The 23484-nt window shown below is 51.6% G+C and overlaps 1 protein-coding gene across 2 annotated transcripts in view; it reads right to left on the reverse strand.

Moving 5' to 3' along the window:
- The window catches only part of LTBP2 (latent transforming growth factor beta binding protein 2), a 137965-nt gene that overhangs the window by 51964 nt on the left and 62517 nt on the right, over positions 1–23484 (reverse strand). For both annotated transcript variants that reach the window (XM_043516175.1, XM_038405718.2), the window contains exons 4-8: positions 21823–22001; positions 20119–20289; positions 18252–18452; positions 16679–16944; positions 14851–14953 (exon numbers count right to left, since the gene is read on the reverse strand). In XM_043516175.1, the coding sequence (XP_043372110.1) occupies positions 14851–14953; positions 16679–16944; positions 18252–18452; positions 20119–20289; positions 21823–22001 (920 nt within the window). The remainder of the gene's footprint in view (positions 1–14850; positions 14954–16678; positions 16945–18251; positions 18453–20118; positions 20290–21822; positions 22002–23484) is intronic.

Consider the following 23484-nt stretch of genomic DNA (forward strand, 5'->3'; position numbering starts at 1 on the left):
GAAATTGGAAAAGATGGGGATCAATATGAAATTGAAAGGTGGATAAGGAATTGCTTAAAGGGGAGACTACAGCAGGTCATACTGAAAGGTGAACTGTCAGGCTGGAGGGAGGTTACCAGTGGAGTTCCTCAGGGATCAGTTTTGGTACCAATCTTATTTAATCTTTTTATTACTGACCTCGGCACAAAAAGTGGTGTGGGGCTAATAAAGTTTGCGGATGATACAAAGCTGGGAGGTATTGCCAATTTAGAGAGAGACTGGGATATCATACAGGAAGATTTGGATGACCTTGTAAACTGGAGTAATAGTAATAGGATGAAATTTAATAGTGAGAAGTGTAAGGTCATGCATTTAGGGATTAACAACAAGAATTTTAGTTATAAGCTGGGGACGCATCAATTAGAAGTAACGGAGGAGGAGAAGGACCTTGGAGTATTGGTTGATCATAGGATGACTATGAGCCGCTAATGTGATATGGCCGTGAAAAAAGCTAATGCGGTCTTGGGATGCATCAGGTGAGGTATTTCCAGCAGAGATAAGGAGGTATTAGTACCGTTATACAAGGCACTGGTGAGACATCATCTGGAATAGTGTGTGCAGTTCTGGTCTCCCATGTTCAAGAAGGATGAATTCAAACTGGAACAGGTAAAGAGAAGTGCTACTAGGATGATCCGAGTAATGGAAAACCTATCTTATGAAAGGAGACTCAAGGAGCTTGGCTTGTTTAGCCTAACCAAAAGAAGGCTAAGGGAAGATATGATTGCTCTCTATAAATATATCAGAGGGATAAATACCGGAGAGGGAGAGGAATTATTTAAGATCAGTATTAATGTGGACACAAGAATGAATGGATATAAACTGGTTATCGGGAAGTTTAGACTTGAAATTAGACAAAGGTTTCTAACCATCAGAGGAGTGAAGTTCTGGAACTGCCTTCCAAGGGAAGCAGTGGGAGCAAAAGACCTATCTGGCTTCAAGATTAAACTCAATAAGTTTATGGAGGAGATGGTATGATGGGATAACGTGAATTTGGCAATTAATTGATCTTTAACTATTCATGGTAAATAGGCCCAATGGCCTGTGATGGGATGTTAGATGGGGTGGGATCTGAGTTACTACAGAGAATTCTTTGCTGGGTGTCTGGCAGGTGAATCGTGCTCAAATGCTCAGGGTTCAGATCGCCATATTTGGGGTAGGGAGGGAATTTTCCTCCAGGGCAGATTGGAAGAGACCCTGGCGGTTTTTCACCTTCCTCTGCAGCATGGGGCATGGGTCACTTGCTGGAGGATTCTCAGCACCTTGAAGTCTTTAAACCATGATTTGAGGACTTCAATAGCTCAGTCATAGGTGAGAGGTTTATTGCAGGAGTGGGTGGGTGAGATTCTGTGGCCTGCATTGTGCAGGAGGTCAGACTAGATGATCAGAATGGTCCCTTCTGACCTTAGTATCTATGAGCCTGTGACAGACACAGGGGAGACAGTAACCTACCTCCCCAGCCACGTGACACAACTGGTAAGGCCAGGGACACCCTTTGGGAGGCAGAGATGCACTCTATGCCAGCAAGTCTGGGCTGCAGCCAGAACTAAAGACTAAGTAGACACTCATCCACCTCCCCACCAGTTCAGCACTAAAAAGTAACCAGAGATGCTCAAAGAATATAAGTGTTAGTGATGCTGGAGGTGTGGCCACTGCAGGATGCTGAGGCTGGGGGTGTGGCATTGAAAGTGTGAGGGTGGGGGCATGGCCATTGAGGTTGAAGTTACAACACTTTAAAAAAATCACTCTCTGCCCCACCCGACCCACTGGGATTGGAATCGTTAAAGAGATTCCAGGCCAGTCCCACTGCCTAGTCCATATGCTGGGGGCTGACTGCAGGACACAATAGTGCCTGGAGAGACATCTGTCAGCCCTGGCACAATTGTGATAGCAAACACACAAATGTCACAGCATTGTAACACGGAAGCACTCCAACAGGGAGCAAGGTGTTCCTGCAATCAGACGATGATGGAACATGAATAGAGAGTGAGGCTCAACTTCTTCTCCAAAAGGCCTTTACAGAGACATAGATCACACCCAGCATCCATCAGCCAGACACGCTGGGGAGAAAGACTTCATTCTGAAGACAATAAATAGGCTAAAAGATATTGAAAGTCATGGAGTCTTGTACTCTCTCAGCACCAGTGTGACTCTTATCTGCAGTTGGCAGATTGCTGTTGTTTGTTAATGAAGCAAGTTAATGGTCAGACTGTAGACCAGTGGTTCCCAAACTTTAACAACCTGTGAACCCCTTTCACTAAAATGTCAAGTCTCACGAATACCCTCCTAAAAATGAATATTTCCAGGGATTTTCTCCTTTCATCACAGAATCATAGAATATCAGGGTTGGAAGAGACCTCAAGAGGTCATCTAGTCCAACCCCATGCTCAAAGCAGAACCAATCCCCAACTAAATAATCCCAGCCAGAGCTTTGTCAAGCCTGACCATAAAAACCACTAAGGAAGAAGATTCCACCATCTTCCTATGTAACCCATTCCAGTGTTTCACCACTCTCCTAGTGAAAAAGTTTTTCCTCATATCCAATCTAAACCTCCCCCACTGCAACTTGAGACCATTACTCCTTGTTCTGTCATCTGCTACCACCGAGAACAGTCTAGATCTATCCTCTTTGGAATCCCCTTTCAGGTAGTTGAAAGCAGCTATCAAATCCCTCCTCATTCTTCTCTTCTGCAGACTAAACAATCCCAGTTCCCTCAGGCTCTCCTCATAAGTCATATGCTTCAGCTCCCTAATCATTTTTGTTGCCCTCCGCTGGACTCTTTCCAATTTTTTCCACATCCTTCTTGTAGTGTGGGGCCCAAAACTGGACACACTACTCCAGATGAGGCCTCACCAATGCCGAATAGAAGGGAATGATCACACCCCTCAATCTGTTGGCAATGCTCCTACTTATACAGCCCGAAGTGCTGTTAGCCTTTTTGGCAACAAGGGCACACTGTTGACTCATATCCAGCTTTTCATCCACTGTAATTCCTAGGTCCTTTTCTGCAGAACTGCTGCCTAGCCATTTGGTCCCTAGTCTGTAGCAGTGCATGGGATTCTTCCGTCCTAAGTGCAGGACTCTGCACTTGTCCTTGTTGAACCTCATCAGATTTCTTTTGGCCCAATCCTCTAATTTGTCTAGGTCCCTCTGTATCCTATCCCTACCCTTCAGCATATCTACCCTCCTCCCAGTTTAGTGTCATCTGCAAACTTGCTGAGGGTGCAGTCCACGCCATCCTCCAGATCGTTAATGAAGATATTGAACAAAACTGGCCCCAGGACCGACCCTTGGGGCACTCTGCTTGATACCGGCTGCCAACTAGACATGGAGCCATTGATCACTTTACCTGAGTATAAATTATAAAAGCAGTGATCTTGGAAATATAATTTTTATGACATGCTTATTACACACTATTTATTATTAATTATTTATCATTAATTATTTATCATTTATCAAGCCAACTCTAAGAGTTCCTCCTACACAAGCATTCAGGTCTTGAACAGCCCAGGCAACCAATGCATGTTACAACAAAGCTTAAACCTGTTCTTCATAATAATTTAAAAACAATACTAGCTGCCTATTTAATTTTAAAAACAGCAACAAATATCCACCTCCCTTTCCATTTCTTATAAAGAGTCTTGAAGTTTAATCTCCTTGGCGTGGTAGATATGCTTGCTTTGATCTGCTTAGCTCTTGAAGTCCAGGGGCTCCAGGCTGCTGGCCCTGTGCTGCCCTGGGTCCCTAGGGACAGTTCTGTCCGCCATTAGGAATTTTTTCCCAAGAACCCCCTGTAACATTTCGCGAAACCCCAGGGGTTCACGAAGCCCAGTTTGGGAACCACTGCTGTAGACTAACAGATTAATTTTGCAAAGTAACCCATGTTCATTGAAAGAGCAACTGTCATGTAACATGAGCAGATCTCTGCACCAAGGGGAATCAAGACACAATGTCTGAAATATTGAGTATGGAGGTGGCTCTCTTTCTGTCAGGATATGGTCATAAAGCAATGAGACCCTATGGCTGCAGGAGGATGTCAACTAACTGCCAGCTTGGACTTGGTTACGGAAGCAGAGGATAATTTCCTTCCTTGAAATATGATGTGAACCAAGACAAGGAAATCAACAAAAGGCCAATCTGGAAAGCCAGCAAAGTAAAGGAGAACTGCATCTAAACTTAACCATCCACTTTTAACCTCCCAGCTCTTGGCAATGGGAGACAGGCCTGGTAGGTTAGTGTTCTGGAATTTAATAGTGGGTAGTGACTGGAAGAAAATAGATCTGGTGCTCAGATTGAACAAAGGCAGTGCTAGGGTCAGCAAAGGCTGCCAGAAGGTCCTGGGCTCCTCTGTGTCTGTGTCTGATTCTTTTCCAGAAGATCAGAGTGAGGCTTAGCCCTGGTCTACGCTTACAATTTACACTGATGTAGCTATGGCGCTCAGCGCTGTGAAAAATTCACACCCCTGAGCAAGGAAGTTAAGCTACCTAGCCCCCAGTGTAGACAGAAGCATTCTTCCTTCAACCTAGTTACCGCTGCTCGGTACACTGACAGAAGCAGCCCTGCCTACAGTGACAGAAGAAGCCCTGCCATCGATGCAGGAAGCGTCTACATGGCAGTGCTGCAGCTGTGCCATTATAGTGCCCATAGTGTAGACATACCCTAGGGACCAGCTGAGCAGCACCTGTTGGGCAGGGAGATTTCAGGCTTGTTTGAAGGCATTGTGGTCTGGCTCCAGATTAAAATGCTCTGCCTGCTGAGCCCTGCCTCCCTGCCAGTTCTGCAGGTAGCAGGCTCTGCATTTAAGAAGCAAGTGCTCTCCAGGTGGCTGTGCAACAGGACTCCTTCTAGACAGGACAGAGAAGAGCCCTTTCCAAAGAGCTCTTCCCCAGCCCCCTGCCAACCAGGCTCACAACTCTGAGCAAGCCTAGTCTCTGTTATAGCTGCAAATGTAGCAGCGTCCCAAGCAAGGCCTGCCTTCCACATCGGCAAAGGGGTACATGCTTTCTCGGTGATCTCATTGGGAGGCAGGTGCCATTAGCTCACAGCCTCCGACAGAGGGAAGTGAGCAGGCTCCACTAACAGCCTTGGATTCCCAGGGCTCACGCAACCGCTTATCTCCTCGGCTGTTAAAATAATCAAGCTTGTCAGCATGAAAAAGGAAACCATCAGCGAGAAGATCGGTCACAAGGGATTTTCAGTCAAACAAGTTGACCTTTAAGCAGCCAGAAAGACTCGAGATACTATTTTCTCTCATCTGCCACCCAATTACAACCATCCCAGGAGAGAAGAATCTAGCACAGGGCCCTGGCTTTCACTGCCTCCCTCCCCTGCGTGTGGCCCTGGGCTCCTGCTGCCCTGTACATCAGGTTAATGATAGAGCTGCTCCCAGCCCAGTGCCAGATACATTATACCACACGGCCCCCTGGGGTACTGACACAGCACATGGGCAATGCTGCCCCAGGCAGGATGGAGAGGGTCCCCAGACTGGCGGTGAATCAAAAATGAGCTGGATTCCTTGGTCACCTTCAGGACACAAAGCCACTTAATGTCAGCCCTTCTGGAGACACTGCACTGGACGGAAACACCATTGGCAAGGTCTCTGCATACTTTGATGAATGTATTTTTGGTTACATCTCTTGTCTAGTGCTCTAGGCACCTTCCAAGACAGCAATGGCAGCTGTGTGTGGAAGGGGAATGAGTTAGTCCCAAGGGTTTACAGAAGCCAGAAGAGACTGAGAGTGATGAATGGCTGGACACCCCGATTTGGTGCAGGCACTGGATGGAGGGTGGGAGTGGGGGGCGGGGTGTTTAACAGAGATTGTTAGGAAGCTCTGTAGGGGAAGGGAGAGCCACTGGGGGAGGGGGTCTTATGAGTCACTGCTGATTATGAGGTGATGGAGCAGAGCCAGGTATAACCATCAGCACACAATGAACCAAGAGTGCAGCAATCAGGAGGCCTCCTGAGAAAAAATGAGGCAGGAGGAGAGTATAGCTCTCATAGGGGCATCAGCAGAGACAGGAAAGGAACCAAGGCTGTGCAATGAGAATGTGCAGCACGGGCCCAAGAAAGCTAGGGATGGCATCAGCATGACAGGCAGTCAATGACTAGTGGGAGCCCAGTGTTCTGCCACCAAGAGACCCTATCTCTAGCATTCAGCCTAGTTTGAGTTTTAGTCAATTGGCCCTCAGTAAACATCCCAGAGATGGAGCCAGCCAGGGAGAAACAGGCTGGAGTGTGCGTGGTTAATCGAAACCAGACTGCAAAATCCTTTCTCCTTGGACTGAGTAAGGCTCCAAGCATGTCACTGAAACCTCAGCCTGTTTAACACACACAGCAGAAAGACCTGCTCCCCAAGTGGAGAAACTCTGACCCAGCTGCTGATACCACTGCCAGCAGAAAAGCAGACAGCTGAGTCTCAGCAATGGACTCCAGAGGGAAAGCACACAAAATGACTGCATCCCTAGGAGCAGGCAGACTGCTAGATACGGGGCGAGGGAATGAGTCCATTTCTTGGAGCCAGAGGACAACGGCAAGGCCCAAGAGACTCTGGGACAGTTGAGAATAGGAATCTCTAAAGCTGTCCAAAGAGTGTTGGGCTAAAGAGTCCTGCTCTCCGGATGTGTTGCTTCCAGATGATCTGTGACAGACAGCTTCCCCATGAGTCACAACGTTCCCCAAGGCCCCAGCAAGGGGTGCTGCGTTGCTGGAGGTGACCAAGATCCCGCCTTGGATTGTTAGCCCTGGTGGCTGGGGTAACTTTCAGCTCAGGTAACTCCACTCTACCTTACTAGCTGTTCCAACTGGATACAAGATTCTTCTGCGTTTAATGTGCTAACCCATTGTGTTGTGTTGCTGTGCACTGTGAACCAGCTGCTGCAGCCCACTCAGCCACCCCTGAGTGATGGGCAAAGGGAGACCTCCAGAGAGCAAGTCAGGAATGTGTCTCAAACCTGTTGGGATCCCTCTGGCCGAGAAGCACTATGAACTGTAATCATGTGTAAGCCTCAGCTCCTTCCCCACTTCCAGCCATGCCCATGTGCACGGTGAGACCGGTGTCCATGGCAGACTGTGCCACTCCAGTAGAACTATGTCCTTCTGGAGGCTTCATCAAATCTTTTAAATCTCTTTTCTCTGCATCATCCCTGGTCTGACTGGGGTGAGGCCAGCCAGAGTTTGATTTCCAAGAGGGTTCCAATTGCTTTTACAATGCCTAAGGGTGCAGCAGGGAGAATGGCATGTGGCTTGCAATACCATTCCATAGATCTAATGACTGTGGCTCCAGCTGGGGGAGCTGCCAGCCATTTGCCAGCTATGCCTAACATGGTGGGAGGTCCATATGGGGAACACTGCAGACGCCAAGCCAGACACTACAGAATCCAACTTTCCAGTACATTCAGATTCTTCTCTAGGACAAAACCTTGAAAAATGTGGGAGAAATACAAATAAAATGATGGCCTTCAAAGAACGGTATCTTAATGAAGTTAAAACCTCCAGCCGGGTGGGGTCAGGGGGGAGAAAGAGAGCAGAAGGAGTGAACCCTACTGGGCAGGGAGTTTGCAGGACTGCCGGATCTGGGCCCATTGCTAGGCTGACCCCTGGCTATCCTGTGGGAGAAGGGAAGGGGCAGAGTCTGAAAGGGGCTGCTTTACTAGTTTACTGCTCCAGCCAGAAACTCTTGAAAGCTTGTTTGGGAGGGGTAGAAGGGAAGTGGTTTCTCCCAGCCATTTAGTCAGTGCAAAAGACAGTACACAACACCTGGACAAATCCAGCAGCACCCCATCCTCGCAGGGATGCTCACTCCCACAGAGCTAACCAGGCTCTGAGGAAAAGTGATGGGTGCTATTTCTATCTTGCTAAGCTTCCCACTCTGTGGCCCCATCCTAGAGAAGGCGAAGCAGTGTTCTGAGCCTCTGCTGGTGGGGACAATGCCTGAAACAGGCAGCACCAAGGGCATTAGGGCAGGGTTTCTGCCAGACTGAGAACGGCCCTGGGAGGCAAAACCCACAGGAAATGCAGTGGAGCTGGGAAAAGAGGTGTGTGTGTGTGCGGGGGGGGGGGGGGGAGTCCATCTGCTTGGAGAAGCTTTCGGGACTTTAATTTCTGTTCTCTTGGAATTTCTATCACCAAGCACTTTGGAGAATTGGCCTCTGTGTTAGTTTCTGCTGTGTCTTATGGTGTAGCAAACACCTTAGCTGTAGGGAAAACCTCTCAATTTCTGTCCTCCTTTATCCCACGGCTTCTGAAGTGGGCAAGGGACACTGCTCTGAGGCCACAGTGGGTTAGTGGCCAAACTCATGCCCTGCCTGGGTTTGCCTCTGTTGGTACTTTAAGAGTAAGATATAACCCTCAACTAAAGCCATCTCCTTCGCCTTGCTTTCTCCTCTTTGCACTCCCTGGTCCTTGTGCCCCACAGAGGCACTCCAACCCCAAGCTGGAAGCTAACCAGGACTCATCTAGACTGGTGAGTCAGCAGAAATAATACTGCATTGCTGTGAATGGTCCTAACACTCCACCTCCTGTCACTGGCCTCTTGACCTCATGCTTGGATGCTGACAACATCACTGTAACTCAGCTTCTTCTCCAACACGACACAAACATCAGCCTGGCTTTCACCCTCTGCACACCTTTCCCCACAGGCGTTGACCTCTTCCCAGCCAAATCCCAGGTCCTCCAATCTAACATCCTCCTCCTCAGCCTCTCAGCTACTTCTGACCCTGCCAGTCACACATCCTGCAGTCTTGCCCTCCCTTGGCTTCCGTGCCTCAGTTCACTCCAGCCTCTCTGGTCATTCCTTCAGCAACTGTTCCAGGGGATCCTCCTTCCCGCCTCCCACTCTGCAAGTGGCTCCCACTGGGCTCCATGCTTGGCCCCATCCTCTGATCCCTTCACACCCTCTCTCTAGATTATCTCATCCACTCACACAGCTTTAATTACCCTCCATACACCAGTGACTCACAGATCTACCTCACCCCTCCTGACATATCTCCCGACCCCGACCCAATCCCATGTTTCAGCCTGTCTCCAACTTCTCTTCCTGGATGTCTTACCACCAACTTAACGTGGGCAAAAGCCGCTCCTTGAACACTCTGCCACACCTCAGCCCTCCTCTTCCAAATCCCTTCTCAAACACACCTGTTCCAGAAGGCATAGAAATCCATGTCTCCCCAACAGAGAGTGGACAAACCTGGCAACTGAAAATCACACATGCAAATGAAAGCTGTGAGGCTAATCCCTGCCTGGAGTAAAATACACCCCACCTGGACACATCCCAGCCCCAGCCTCCACTGATGTAGATGTGGCGTATGAAGTGCCCCTACCACTGCTGGTGCTAGGTGAATGAAGAACAGCAGCAGGGGCTGGTCAGGGCAGGACGGGCGTGGCGGGCGAGTTCAGAGAGCTGTCGGCCTTGGTTCCATCCGATTCTTTGATGTTTCCCACACACTAATGTGTACCTAATATAAAAGCTGCAAGTCAGCAGAGACGTCCGGCTGTCTCCAGACTCAACTAATAATCCAGTGTCTCAGGCAGCAAGTCAATCCAAACAAGTTCTTCATTTGTCTAGCTCTCGCCTGGCTGCCCTGCCATACATTTGTAAGTGTTTACGCTGAGCTAATTTCTGCCATTTCCGTCTCTGGTTGCTGGAATGCTTGAAATTCCAAGAGCTGTCGAGACTGGGTTCTGGTGCACAGCTCCCCAGCACAGGAGGGCTCAGAGGGGAGCTTTCTTGGAAATCCCCAGTGCCAGAGGAAAGCAGTATGTGAGCAGGATGCACCGTTGCTGCGCAAGTGGTTGACCAGGTCAATGAGCTATAGTCCAACAACATGAACAATGTGCAGGGCCCAGATCTGAGTCTGAAAGAAACAGCTGGGCCCTGAACATGGGATGTGGGGTCTCTGCTGGTGGGCACAATGCAGAGCTATATACCCCAAGCATCAGGTTGAAGGCCTCTTTATACCAGCACCTTGGGTGGAGAAAGGAGCATCCATAGATGCTGAGGAGAGGAGGAGCAAAGCTGGGGGTGAAGAGAGGTAATAGCACTTGGTGCCTCCAGGAGAGAGATGAGAATGTGGAAGAGGAACCTGTGCCCCTGACCCATTTCTGTCTGAGCTCTGGCATCAGATACTGAGATCACGTTCCAGGGAAAAGCACATCAGCAATTCAATGGCACTACCCTCATTCAGAGCAGTGCAACCTTCCCTCTGCACCAGCCCCAGCACATGGCAGCTGTCTGGCTGTTCTCACACCGTGTGGTCTCCACCACATAGGGCCATTTAAGGAGCAGCAAAGCAAAAGATGGAATCAACAGAGATAGAGCCTTGCACAGAATTAGAGAGAAAAATGGAAGCTCTGGACTTCCCCAGCTAACCTGAATTTCTGCCAATGTACACAAGGGCCAGTTGGCCTCCAAGGGGAGACTGTAGCCTGCAGCCAGGGACTGAGGCCGGGATTTCCTGGTGGCATGGGAAGGAAGAACATGGAGGATACATTCTTTGCTGTCAACTTTCACGTCCACATGGAATTCATCTGATGAAAGCCAGATAGGCATCCATCTGTCTGAGCTCAATCAACAGACAAACAGCCATCTGAACCAATGTCATGCTCCTCCGAGCCCCAGCTGCTACAGGGATATAGTGTGACAAGCCATGGAATTGGGAGCCACTAGGAGTTAATGGTTATTTCTAACAAGCTAGTGCCCTCCCCAGCTATCTGCTAAGAGACCAGGTGGAGATTTCGTGTTTGCAGGGATGAAGCCTGCTTCCTATGGGATGTCTGTCTGGTCCCTGCTGCCACTGATGGCCAAGATTTCCCATGCAGGGATCTGGGACACTCTGTGCCCTCCTGAGTGAAAAACTCAACACACATTAGTAACCTGGGATTCTCTCACTGACATTCACCTGCCATGCACAGTTGAAGGGCAGCACCCAATCCAGCCGTGAGGGTCCCTTGAAAGTCTATGGAATTTGTGTCCCCCTATCCCATGCAGTTCTCTGAGATCCAGGGGTGTAAATTGGGGGGTGGGGGAGCTGCTGGGTCTCATGCTTGTAGAATTCATTGGTATGGGATTCCCAGTGCCTGGAGAGGGGCAGGGAGGTGGGAAATTCTCACAGCCTTCGGTAGCCCAATGAAGATGCCACGTGCAGCCCTGCTCTCAATAAAGGGAGCAGAGAGAAAGGGGAAATAGAGGATGTGCACAGAGAACATGGGGATGGGAAGTATGTGAAGACAGCAATTATGGAGTGTGACAGGGTCAGGACAGATGGCTACAGAAGAGTGATAGAAGGCAGATATATTAGCCCCAGGTTAAGTAGGTCCCTTTTCCTTGGGTAAGGTAACAGGGAAGGTTCCAGAACAATCAGGAACTTTCTGGAAACAATTAAGGCAGACAGGCTGATTAGAACACCACCAGCCAATCAAGAAGCTTCTAGAGTCAATTAAGACAGGCACGCTAATCAGAGCACCTGCATTTAAAAAGGAGTTCACTTCAATTTGTGGTGCGCGTGCGAGGAGCTGGGAGCAAGAGTTGCAAGAAGCTAAGAGTGAGAAGGCGTACTACTGGAAGACTGAGAAGTACAAGCATTATCAGACATCAGGAGGAAGGTCCTGTTGTGAGAATAAAGAAGGTGTTGGGAGGAGGCCATGGGGAAGTAGCCTAGGGAGTTGTAGCTGTCACGCAGCTGTTACAGGAGCCACTGTAGACAGCTGCAATCCACAGGGCCCCAGGCTGGAACCCAGAGTAGAGGGCGGGCCTGGGTTCCCTCCATCCCCCCAACTCCCTACTTGATACCAGAGAAGTTGACTTGGACTGTGGGTTCCACCAGAAGGGAAGGTCTCTGGCCTGTTCCCCGATCCACTAGGTGGATTAGCAGAGACTGTGCGGATTGTTCTTCTTCCTTTTCCCCATGCTGGCCAGTGATGACACTAACTGAGTGAACGGCAGATTTGGGCCACAAAAGTGGCCAAACTGAGGGCTGCCGTGAACCTCTGAGGTGAGCAAATCTGCCAATAAGCGCAGGACCCACCAAGGCAGAGGAGGAACTTTGTCACAGGAGATAAAAGGTCAGAGGATCACTAGAAACCAAATACAGGGGCTGGGGAGGGGAGAAAGTTTGTGCATAGAATGCCTTTATGGTGTATTTCTTTGTTTGTAGTGAACCCATCAACCATGCGATCCCTCGCATAGTCACGTGCTCATGCTCATCCCTTGGAGCAGACCGGGGGCAGCAGAGAGAAACAGGCAGCAAGAAGCGGGGCCACAGCAGAATCGCACAGGGCAAGGGGGTCACAGCAACTCTGAGCACCTCTTTTTAACATTGGTGCCAAGATGCTGAGGCCCTAGTCCACATTTCAGGGAACACGGCTCCAGCTAGCATGGCCCATGACTGAGGAGAAACCAGTCCAGCATCTCAGACAAATGTCATCCCAGCAACAAGCGGCACAGGGAAGACAAAGATCTAAATGACTACGTACATGCATGCAAGCAGGAGGTGGGCCTGACTCAAGGCACTACCTGAAGGTGCCAATAATCCTGTTCCATGTAACTGTTCCCCTTTACTCCTGTTGTCCAGCTCTCAGGGCTCTATTTCTGCTAGTCCCCATGGTGGAGGAAGGATGGAGCGGAGGTGTAGGTGCTCTGATACTACAGTGCCAAGCATGGACAGACAGACCAGGTGAAGAGAAGGGAGGCAGGCAAGAGCCCCATGTCTGGCTGAGGCGAGCAGGCGTGAGCTCAGAGGCGCCGTGCCCACTGCACTCCGCAGTGGAGCGGGCATAGGACAGAATACCCCGCACTCAAAGGACTATCCCACAGCCAACTCCCCTTTCTCACCAAATACCAGAGAACATCCTTTTCTCCCAGCTCCCCACACTAGGTACCCCAGGGCCGTTCTAGTCTGGCTTCAGCCCTGCCAATAAGCCCACCCCCTCAGCACACCCTCTCTGACCTCAGTTCCACAGCACTCAGGACCGCTCACACCACACTGGCCTGGCCATCTCCACCACCAGGCTTCCATTCCTTTCTCTGTCTGTAGGGCTGATGGTGCCTAGGGGCTGCCTGCTGCAGATCACTGTGATGGGGGGAATGAAGTCTGTCCTGCCCAGAAGCGGGGGGGATCTCTTATGGGGGCTCTGAACAGAGGCTGATCTAATCCTAATAAGGAATCCTAGAGCACAGGCTCCCTGCTCTCGTAAAACCACACTGGGAGAGCTGCAGCCTGACGCATGACATGCTAAGAGCAGGGACTTAGCACCTGTGACTCCAATGCTGGCATTGCACTTCACTGAGCCTGGAGAGAGGATGTCCGTTCCATCCAGCAAGGCTCATGCAGGGCATAGGTGGAGAGGGCTGTAGAGACCCCAGCAGGCCCAGACGATCTCCCCTGGCAAGCTCTCTATCTAACCATGGCTGGGATGGAAGGAGCCTGGGAGGCAGGGGCAGACCCGGCTGGCTGCGCACAGGTTTGAGTGGTTACTGGCAGCAGCTATTTGGTCACATGAGACTCTCCTTTCCAATGCAATAATCCCCTCCCCAGACTGCACGCCGGCTTATGCGTTCACCCTACTATGGGACTGAAAGCTGACCTCCACTCAGGGAGTGCCAGGACCATCTTACTGGCCCTGTACCTACCAAGGGGGATGATACCGGATCCTGTCCTGCCAGTGGGTGGGGAGCACTGGGCCCCATGATGCCAAAAGAGGAGAGGCAAGCCCCAGGCCCTGTCCCACTAAAGATGGGGGTGGGGGACAAACACCAGGCCCCATCCACCATCCTATAAGCAGCATGGGGGCACAACACTAAGCCCGTCTTGCCAAGCTGCGAAGACTACCTGCTGGTAACTCCATGTTCCCACAGAGAGGGGGCTGAAGAGCTCAGCATTTCCTCCAGGGCTAGAAACTATTTCACCCTTACTGGCATCACTCCTCCCATCCGGGAGCACATCCCACCCCACTGGCCTTATCGGGGGCTCATCTTCCTGCCCCATCTCAGACTGGAGCCCACAGATGTGTCTGCCCACAAGGAGGGAAGCAGGGCAGCAGTCCTGAACAGTGCAGGAGTCACCTAGTCCATGGGAAACTCCCTCTCCCTCCCCAGGGTGGGGGGTCCTTCCCAGAAACCATAGCACCCCAAGGAATGAGCCCCACAGTGAGGGCCCAAGGTCCTAGCCAAGTAGCTGAGGATTCCCCTATAGCTGTGCTGGGTCAGTCTGCTCAGTTCTTGGGAGCAGAAAAACCTGAGCTGGATTCTTGTGTCCCTGGAACGGACTCCAAGCACACTCTTGCCAATTGTTTGATGTAGTGTTATTTCCATAGCCCCTGCCAAGCCCGCGCTGGACCTAGAGCAGGCCCGTAACTCTATCAGCTGAGTCTGCAGCCTCCTCGGCTAATCTAGGGCTGCACCTCCTAAAACCTCGGCCTTTGTTTTCCTTTTTCGCCCTCCTAATGCATCTGGCACGCAGCAAGCCACTGGCTGCATTGAACTTTTACAGAGGCGGTTTGTGGGGAAAGTGCTGGGCTCCAAGCCAGCGCTCAAACCAAACTGCTCCTCCCGGCGCATGGGCTGAGGCTGGAGAGGGCAAGCATCACCCAAGACACCACGTTAGATGCACCCTCCTTCCCAGAGGCCTTCAGCAAAGTACACCTACATTCCAAGAGGCCTGAAATGAGAGGAGTCTTGTGCTTCCTCAGCTGATTGGAGCAGCCCTCTGTTCTCTCTGGATCCCCCTACCTTCTGTAGTGTGTGTGGAGAAAGCTCAGCTCTGAGGACTGAGAAGCCATGGACTGTCCCCATTAAAGTTTCCCTTACAGCAGCACTTACCTGGTCTCGGGGGGCATGGGATGCACTGGTTCACCCCCCAGAAGAGCCCTACACTGCCACAGCAATCCTCGAACTTGGCCAGGCCCGCCAGTGGGTTAGCACACTGAAAGGGAGGAGGAGAGGAGGCATCAGGATTCTCAGAGTGGGACTATGCCATACACCATTTCCAGCCCCTCCACCCTTCCAGGGCAGGGGTGTCCAAGGGAGGGAAGTGTGGGAGGCAGTGTAGGATGAGGGGGGCAATGAGGAGGAATAAAGCCCTGGCTCACTGCAGAGGAGCAGAACAAGCACAGGGGATGACTGCCTTGTGCTAGACACTAATACAGCCATCACAGCAAAGCTCCCTGCAGGGACAGAGCAGGGCCAGGGACACAGTTTAAGACAGTAAACAGATTAGCAGACAGAAAAACACGAGCCTCCCTGGGACTGCCCCCTTGGAGGAGCTGGGGGTGCTAGACAGACCAGAGCATGACCCAGAGATGATCACCCAGCAAAGCCCGGGATAAGGCCAGTGCCTGCTCTGAGCCACCCAGGGATTACCCATCGAGATGGGTGCACAGCTCCAGCCCACGTGGGGAGTTTGTGGTAAAATGCTTTTGTTTGCTTAATGATTCTCTTTCCCCCTCTGGATTACAGGCTTCCCCACTAGAGCTGAGATGTCATGGCCCACAGGCCAAATCCGGCCCCCATCCATCTGACACATGGCCACGTGCCCAGCGCTCACATTCCAATCACCTCTGTTTCAGACCCAGACAGAAGAGACAAATGCTTCCTGACTGGGCTCCTTGCCGTCACCCAGGCTGCTCAGCCACAGCTCCAGTTAAACAAGGCATGTTCCCAGCAAGCGTGGCCCCTCTTCCCACTGCAGAGCTCCCCTCCGCAGATTTATGGGTTGCAGGAGAGCACCATCATATCTCTAACGGGTCCTCCTTTAACTTGGCCCCTTGGAGGGAGAGTCCCCTGGGACTGAGGTTGGGTTTAGAGAACTCTCCATCTTCACACAGCTGAATGGGGCTTTTCCAGCCCCGTATTCACATGTCAAATGTTTGGGGCCTGATCTCATTTATTTTTGCTTTAGGAAATTGCTGAGAATTAAATCCAGCTAAAAATGTCTTGGATGGAAAAGAGCAAATGATGGGAAAGGTCTCAGGAATAGATTGAGAGTAAGGGCTGTATTCATAGTGTTGGGGGAGAAGGAAGAGTTCTGGTCCATCAGACGATAGGACTCGCTCAGAGCTCGCCCCTGGAAATTCACAGGTGTTAGACTGGGGGCCAGAAACCTCCAACGGGGAAAGGTAAAATAGTAAAATCCAGGCAGTGCAGGGGAAGGGCTAGGCACTCGCAGGGGCATTTGCTTCCCTAGGTCTGACCAAGATGCACAGGAAGGTACCTGTCCATGAAAATCAGGCTTTCACTTACGGTGTGAGATTGAGGGGAACTTTCCTACATTTCCTACCCAGTAATCAGAATCTTGCTGTAAATGTTTCTGTAAATAGGGCACCTATTCAAAGGAGACTGTATGTGAGAGGTGTCAGGGTTGAGCAACAGAGGCACAGGGCATGACAGGGTCCAGCGGCGACCCCAGGTCCCACTGGCATGCCCTCTTTCTCTGTCTTTGGGTCACATGCATCCACTACATAACTGCAGCTGCACACGCAGCACACGGATGCAGCACATGCACCACTCAAAGGCACTGCACTCTGCACGCACAGCCTGTATACCAGCACGCCGCATATGCACTGTGCCACATGGACTGCTCTCATGTTCACACACACACTCACTGCTCCACACACCCCCTCCCCCAAAGCAGGACAGGTGCAGCCCTTACCTGTCCATGCAGTGTCTCCCGGAAACACCTCCCCATAAGCTCCGGGGGCTGCTGCTGCTGGCCGCTCTCTCTGGTGATGCTGTTGCTGTTCCCATTGCTGTAGCTGTACTGTGGCCCAGTGGGTAGCTGAGACATGAGTACAGCCTCCACACTGTTCTCCTCCGATTGGCCCGAGTCGCCTCTCACCCTGGCCACCTGGTGGATCTGCACAATGGCCTCTGGCGGGTGGTTGATGTGGACGTTCACCAGGGAAGGGTTTAAGGAAGCTGGAAGATAAGTTTAGACCAACACTGACAATTCAGCTACACTTGTCCAGGTCACCTACTTGGCACTGGGAGCAGCTCCTTGTTTGCCAGTGTGTCACTGTGGAGGGGACACTGACTGCTGGGGTCACTCTAGGACGACCACAGGGGGAAATCCAGAGAAAACCTGTGTCATGAAGGAAAACGTCTGCCTAGTCTCCCAGGTGGGCAAACCCCGAAGAGCATTCCTGCACAACCTGAGACAAGCTCGTCAAGAACCCACAGGATGGTGCTTAAGTGCAACACTCTGGGTTAATGCCACGCTACAGTGGGGGTGGGGGTTAAATGCACAAGCCAGGAGAGTCCAGTGTTCCCATGGCAGCCTTCGCGCAGACCACACTTAGAGGCACATGCCCAGCTCCCATTGGCTTCAGCCTTGTGGCTACGCCCATGGCACCATGGGCACCTGAACTCTGATATTCCCTGACAGCCATGCATTGAAATTCCTACCCTGAGCATTGCCTCAACAGAGCAGTGGCGTTTAATTCCTGTGGGTGCTTCTCACAGCGTGGAAAAGGCACAACACTCAGGTCCTGCTGCCTCTGGGTGGCTGAGGCCTTGTACACGTGGGACTTGTTCATCTGCACGCTCTCTCACACAGCCTTGACACCATGTGCTTGCAACAAGCTCCCACACACACATTCGAGTGCTTGCACCCCTTCCCGGGCCCTCCCAAAGAGCCCACGTTCTAATAACTGACTGGTCCGGAGAGAAGAGGGTGAAGCCATTGGAATACCAAGATACCTGGACCTGCTCAGAGGTGTGTTCTTACTCGTGGGCGAGAGAGAGACCTGGAGGGTTTGGCAGCAAGGTGGGGAGGTCATGGGCTTCCTGGGAGGAAACTGGCACCAGGCTTGAGGGAAGGGCAGGCACAATATTTTAATCTAATAACAATCACTCCATCCCATACTTCACATGTGGAATGTGGGGTGAGTATGAGGGAGGGGGCTGTCCAAAATGCACAGAGTGTGTCAGGGTTAAGGGATCCACTGTCACTTGGACCAACCCCTTACCTCCTTCCTCCACTGACTCCAGAGCTAGCCCCACTGCTTCCCCCCCTATTATCTCCCAGACCAGAGCCCTCCCTCCCCCATGAATTCCACACACCCCTGTCCAGAAATGTTCTAGTCTCCAGGGCACAAGCAACCTGGCACTAGCTTTGCAAGCCCATGCTCTGGAGGATAATTGGGCCCAGATACCCAGCCAGGGCTGCTCTCTAAACCACACATGCAGGCAGCCCGAAAGGGTGGGTGGCCCAGGCCTGCACTCACCGAGCTGGTTGGACAGAGGCAGTGTGTACATGGACTGCTTCATGGAGCCACTGGCCAGGGTCTTCAGGACTCTCCCCACTTGTTTTTTTTCCAGCTTTGGAACTGGCAGGTGGCAAAACTTCCCTGTGGAGTTAGATGGGCACCAGCACTCATCCCTGCCTACGCAGCGCCCTCCATTCAGGCAGGGGATCTGGCAGAAATCTGTAAGGCAAAGAGAGACCGGCTTAACAAAGGAGCCTAGCTACTCCCTCTGGTTAGGGAGTGGCCCAGCATCAGCCCTGGGATCCCAGATGAGTGGCCTGGCCTGGCAGCAGCCTTGCAATAACCAAGCAGCAGGTCCAGCACAGCAGCAGGCTCCTCATTTCTTGAAAACAGCCTGGTGGCAGCCTGGGGTTCACCACTGAGGGTCACTCTAAGCAGCAGAGAGCAAGAGGAGAAACCACAGACCCTCCCTTAGCTCAGAATGGAGGAAGTCTCTTTCAGTTAGAGGCTGAGGAAGATCTGCTCTCCCTTGGGCTTTGTCATTGTGGCTGGTGATGGGGGGAGAGAGAGAGAGAGAGAGACACACACACACACCCTTCTGCAAAGCCCCACAGAGCCAGGGTGATACAGTGGAGTCGGAGAGGAGTTAGCATGACCCCTGCCCTCAGCATCAGAGTTTCCAAGAAATCTGGTTTGGTGGGGGTTACTATTCACAAGCCAAGGGGCAGGGAAGCTCAATGGGCATGGAACAGGCAGAGGATTCCGAATTTGAAGCCTCTCTCTGTGCCTGTCCTGTGTCTGCAGAAGCTGATACAGTACTGGGATGGGATGGAGGAATCAGAAGGGAAGCAGGAGCCGTTTGCCTGCACAGCTTCAGGGAAGCATCCGCAAATGATACCCCAAGTGACTCCTTTCAGTCCTCATCACAGGGCAGGATTGAAGCAGATGACCCAGGGTCTATCCTAATAAGAGTTAGGTGCCCCTCAACTCTCTCTCCTGTCTCGATGAGACATTCCTGCCTCAGGTCCCCTGGTGGCCTGTTAAACTTGGGGGTGAAGCTGTGTGCCTCGCAGATGGGCACCCACCATTCTCCAAGAACACCACTTAGAAATCACTCACAAGTCAGGAGATTTTGGGACTACTCAGTCAGCCTTCGGGAGGAGATACCCAGCTGTGTTGGGGCGTTGGGGTAATTCACACAAACCGCCTGCTTGGCTCAGTCCCCACCTCTGCCAGGGCTTCTCTCAAACTCCCCTGGTTTTGGAGGGACTCTTGGGCTTCTGAAACAGCTCATCTCACCATCATGGGATTGCCAAGGCTAGCAAATGAAAAGCCCTATTCCACCACCCAGGGGGCCAGAGCCTGAGTGGATCCCTGGTGTGAAGGGCAGACAGCCTGCCCAACAGACTAGATGGCACAGAAAATTCCAGGGCAGTCCCAGCATCCAGGAAACGAGAGGAAAGATTTCAGCAGCCCTGGTCACTGAAACAACTCACAACCTGAAGCCAGCTCTCCTGGCTACCACATAAGTGAAAGGAGAGGGTGGGATGAAATTAGGTGATGAAAGACAGCCCCAAGACTGGATGCCAATGAAAGCAGCAAGCTGGCCCTGACGGGGAGCGAGACTGTGAGGCCTGTCTGCGGCTCTGACTGAAACCCGTTCTTCCCCCACCCAGAATGGGAGGAGTAGGGTGGAGATGAGGTTCCCCCCTCCCAAGGGAGGAAGTGTGTGGGAGGGTGAGGTCGGCCCCCAGAGAAGCTGAAATAGCTCCTGATTGGGAGTGTGAGACATTCTTCTGAGCACAGGGAGAAGCCATGGCGTGAGTCTGTTGAGACACGAGGAGGAGTCCAGGCAGGGAGGAGGCTGAAGCCCTGGGATACTCACAGATGCGGAAGCCAGACTTAGGGTCATGGTTCTGGCCCCCCTGGCTGTACAGGGTGGTGGTGTCCCCTTTCTCACAGCTGTTGTAGCAGCGGCCGCTCCGGCACGTCTGTTTGCAGATCGTGGGGGTGAAGACAATCTTTATCTTTCGGATTTTCTCTGTCAGGTTGGCCCCTGTGAAGAAAAAAGCCAGTGCAGAATGGAAGCAGCACAGCCAAGCCCCAGGAGCATCTGCATCCTAACTGCAGGACTTGTACATGGCAGGCCAGGCACCAGGGCAGCTGTGGTTGTGCACTGCTGCACACTCTCTCTGATTGGACCATTGCTCTGCTAGAACTGTGGGGAGACGGAATCATTCTCTCCCCAGGTGTCTAAATTTTCTGTGATTCTGGCCATTGCTTCTTGGCCTTTTTCAGATTTAGCTAATGTCACTTTAGAAGCAGTATAAGCTAAACTGGGAAAAGGCCACTCATAATGAAATAAGAGTGTCCCCACAGGAGATCATACCAGTACAGATATAATTATACCAGTAAATTTCCCCATGTAGATAAGCCCTAACTGTGGCATTTCCTGACTTCCAGAGGTTTCACCATGCGCCCTTCTCGTTTTCTTAACAGCATTTCTGTGAAGAATGTCCTAGGTGTTTGTTTTTAAAGATGGAACAAAATAGTTAAACTATTCAAACCAGAAAAAGGAGCAGGCTCTCTCTCCGAGCCTGCCAGGCTCTGCTGGCTGGCAACAAATGGGCAACAGGGCACAGCCAGCCCGCAATCTGAAGCTATTTGGCTAGACGCCACCTGAATACTCTGTACCCCACACCTCTGGAGGCCCACAGGAGAGAGCCCCCATTTAGGAGGTGCAGAGGGCACTTTGAACCCTCCCTAGGTGTGTCAGGTTGGGGTTCTCTCCCGGCAATCTCATACAAGCTGTCTCTAGCAGCTTTGCCCCTCTGCACCTTACAAAGCCTATGGGGGCCAGCCAGAGAAATAACCACCTGTAGGTTACACAAATCAGACATCCACAGCCAAATCAGGGGGCAGAGAATTGCTGCATCCCTGCTCTCTGATTATACTGAGAGAGAATTGACTCAGCCAATGTCCTGAGTGTGAAATTCCCATCCCAAGTTACTATCTCTGGAAGCATTTATCATGTCCCCCAAGCCTTCTCTCTTCCCTACCATCTGCATTTTGCTCCCTTAGTCCATCCCTGTGCAATGGGGCTTCTCCAATCCCTACAGCATTCATACTTTCTTTCTCAAGCTTTCCCTCTCTCTTTAGAGCTGCAACACCATCCCAGGGCGCTGCTGGCTCCAGAGCAGTGTGAGTAGCATTATGCCTTCTCTCAGTTCACACATATGCATGCACCCGTTATTGGTTTTTGTGCTCCTAGGAGCATAGGTTCCATTTGCTGATATCCTGTCACCCAAGCCATCTCCTGCACTTGCTGTTCACCGCAGACTCCTCCTCCACCCCTAGGTTTCTCTCTTACTGCTTACTTCCCTCTCCTTGGGGTTGGACTTTCCACTCACTCACTAGAGCTGAATCCCAGTGTATTGCCTGCAGCCCCTCCACTCTGTGAGGTGCTAGGCAGATAGTCTGTGCCTCCTGTGTATTTGCTACCCCTCTGATTATCATTTTGATGTCATCAGCAAATGCAGCCCCTCTCAAGGAGGCCCTTGAGAGATACTGGCAGCCCAGCAGGTCTTACCCCAGAGAGACAGCATATGCTCTTGATAGGCTGCGTGTGGTCCAGAGCTGCTCTGTTCATGCCCATTCCCATTGGGTAGAGCGTTGGATGTTAGCTGAGTATTACCAGCTGGGTAGCGCCGGACAGTGCGTGAAGACCCAGTGTGCTGGGAGACGGGGGAGCCGATTCTTCCTTGAGTTCTATGGAAAAGAATATTTACTACAGATGACCATGCCACGCTCCTGCAGCTGCGCCCTGTGTGTTCTATACGAACCCGCACTGCTATGCTCGAAATCCCAGCCTCCTGTCTGCCAGTCAGGGTGAGCAGCGCCCGCTCTTCATCCCCTCCAGACCATTGCCCACCTGCCATTTCACCGCAATGTTAGCGACTTCCTGGCACCTCTCCTGATGCATCTCCCACAGGGCTTCCTGGCTCAAATCTCTGCATGTTGTAGCAGCCTATCACCGTCCAGAATAATACAGAGTCCAGTTCTGTCACTAAACAAATGTTTGGATGCTAATTGGACAGGCTGCACTCATCTTCCCTGGGAAATATCTCAGTATAAAGGCACCGAACCCAGGGGGCACAATGGCTTCTTTCCGCACTTCACATGCAGCCCACGGCATGCACTGGGAAAATAGTCTTACGCTCTGAAGAAAGCATGCAGCTGCTGTGAGTACCAGGGGGCTGCAGAGTCCCTGCAGGCCCTGGGCAGGGGTAGCATGGCCCCAGGAGATGAGCAAACGGCAGCGGCACGAGGAAGGCTGCAGCATGGACTGTAGTAGGGCTGAGGTTGCAGACTGAACTGAGCCTGATGGGCTGCAACAGTCACAGAAACCGCCTGCCTGGCCACACAAGCACCCGGGCAATCACACAAAGTCTGTTGCCCACATGGCCATGCTCAGAAGTAACCTCCTTCCCCTCCTGGTGCACTCAGCTTGAATGCCATGAACACAGGGGACACCTGAAGTAGAGATGATGCTGGAACCATTCACCATGCCCCAACATGGTACAGCCAGGTGATGAACCTGCTCAGAGAAATCAAGAAAGCCAGTCTGGGAAACATGCAAGGAGAGGCAACAGCTGTTCCCAGCCTCTTATTCACTTTCCTCTCTGCCTGCAGTGCCAGCCCTATGCAGCTCCTTCTGTCTGCCTGCCTGCCTGTCTGTCCAACGCCCAGCAGAGGAATGGAAGACCATACTACAGCAATCAGATGGGCACCAAACATGAGACCCAGTTCTTCTCATCCCACGTCCTCCAGACAAACAGTTCTCTGGACCTAAGACCTGTGTGCCGGAGCATCTGTGCAGAGGCACAAACAGAGCAGCACTAACTGCTCACTCACAGTAGCAGAGCAAATAAGAAGCAGTCCTGCCTCAGTAGGACTGTTGCAGGGAACAGATTCAGTGCTGTGGGATAATATGGGGTGTACTAGAGTTTAATCCAGCAGCCCAGAAGTTAGTTATCTTTGAATCAGTCACACTTGCACATGCCAGCTCCTACAAACAGACAAAAATGGCACAGTGTTACAACTGATGTTCTAGCTTGCGCCTGTTTTAAATTAATTGCTCTGGAGACAGCTATGCAGAAGAGCAGCCTAAAATCTGCTAGGAAGAAGGGAGCTGCCTCTGGAACTGGTCAGTCTGCTGCTTAGGCCAGCCTGATCTCTCTTCTGTCTTGTA

Source organism: Dermochelys coriacea, chromosome 6 (genome assembly GCF_009764565.3).
Source record: "Dermochelys coriacea isolate rDerCor1 chromosome 6, rDerCor1.pri.v4, whole genome shotgun sequence".
Taxonomy (NCBI): domain Eukaryota; kingdom Metazoa; phylum Chordata; order Testudines; family Dermochelyidae; genus Dermochelys; species Dermochelys coriacea.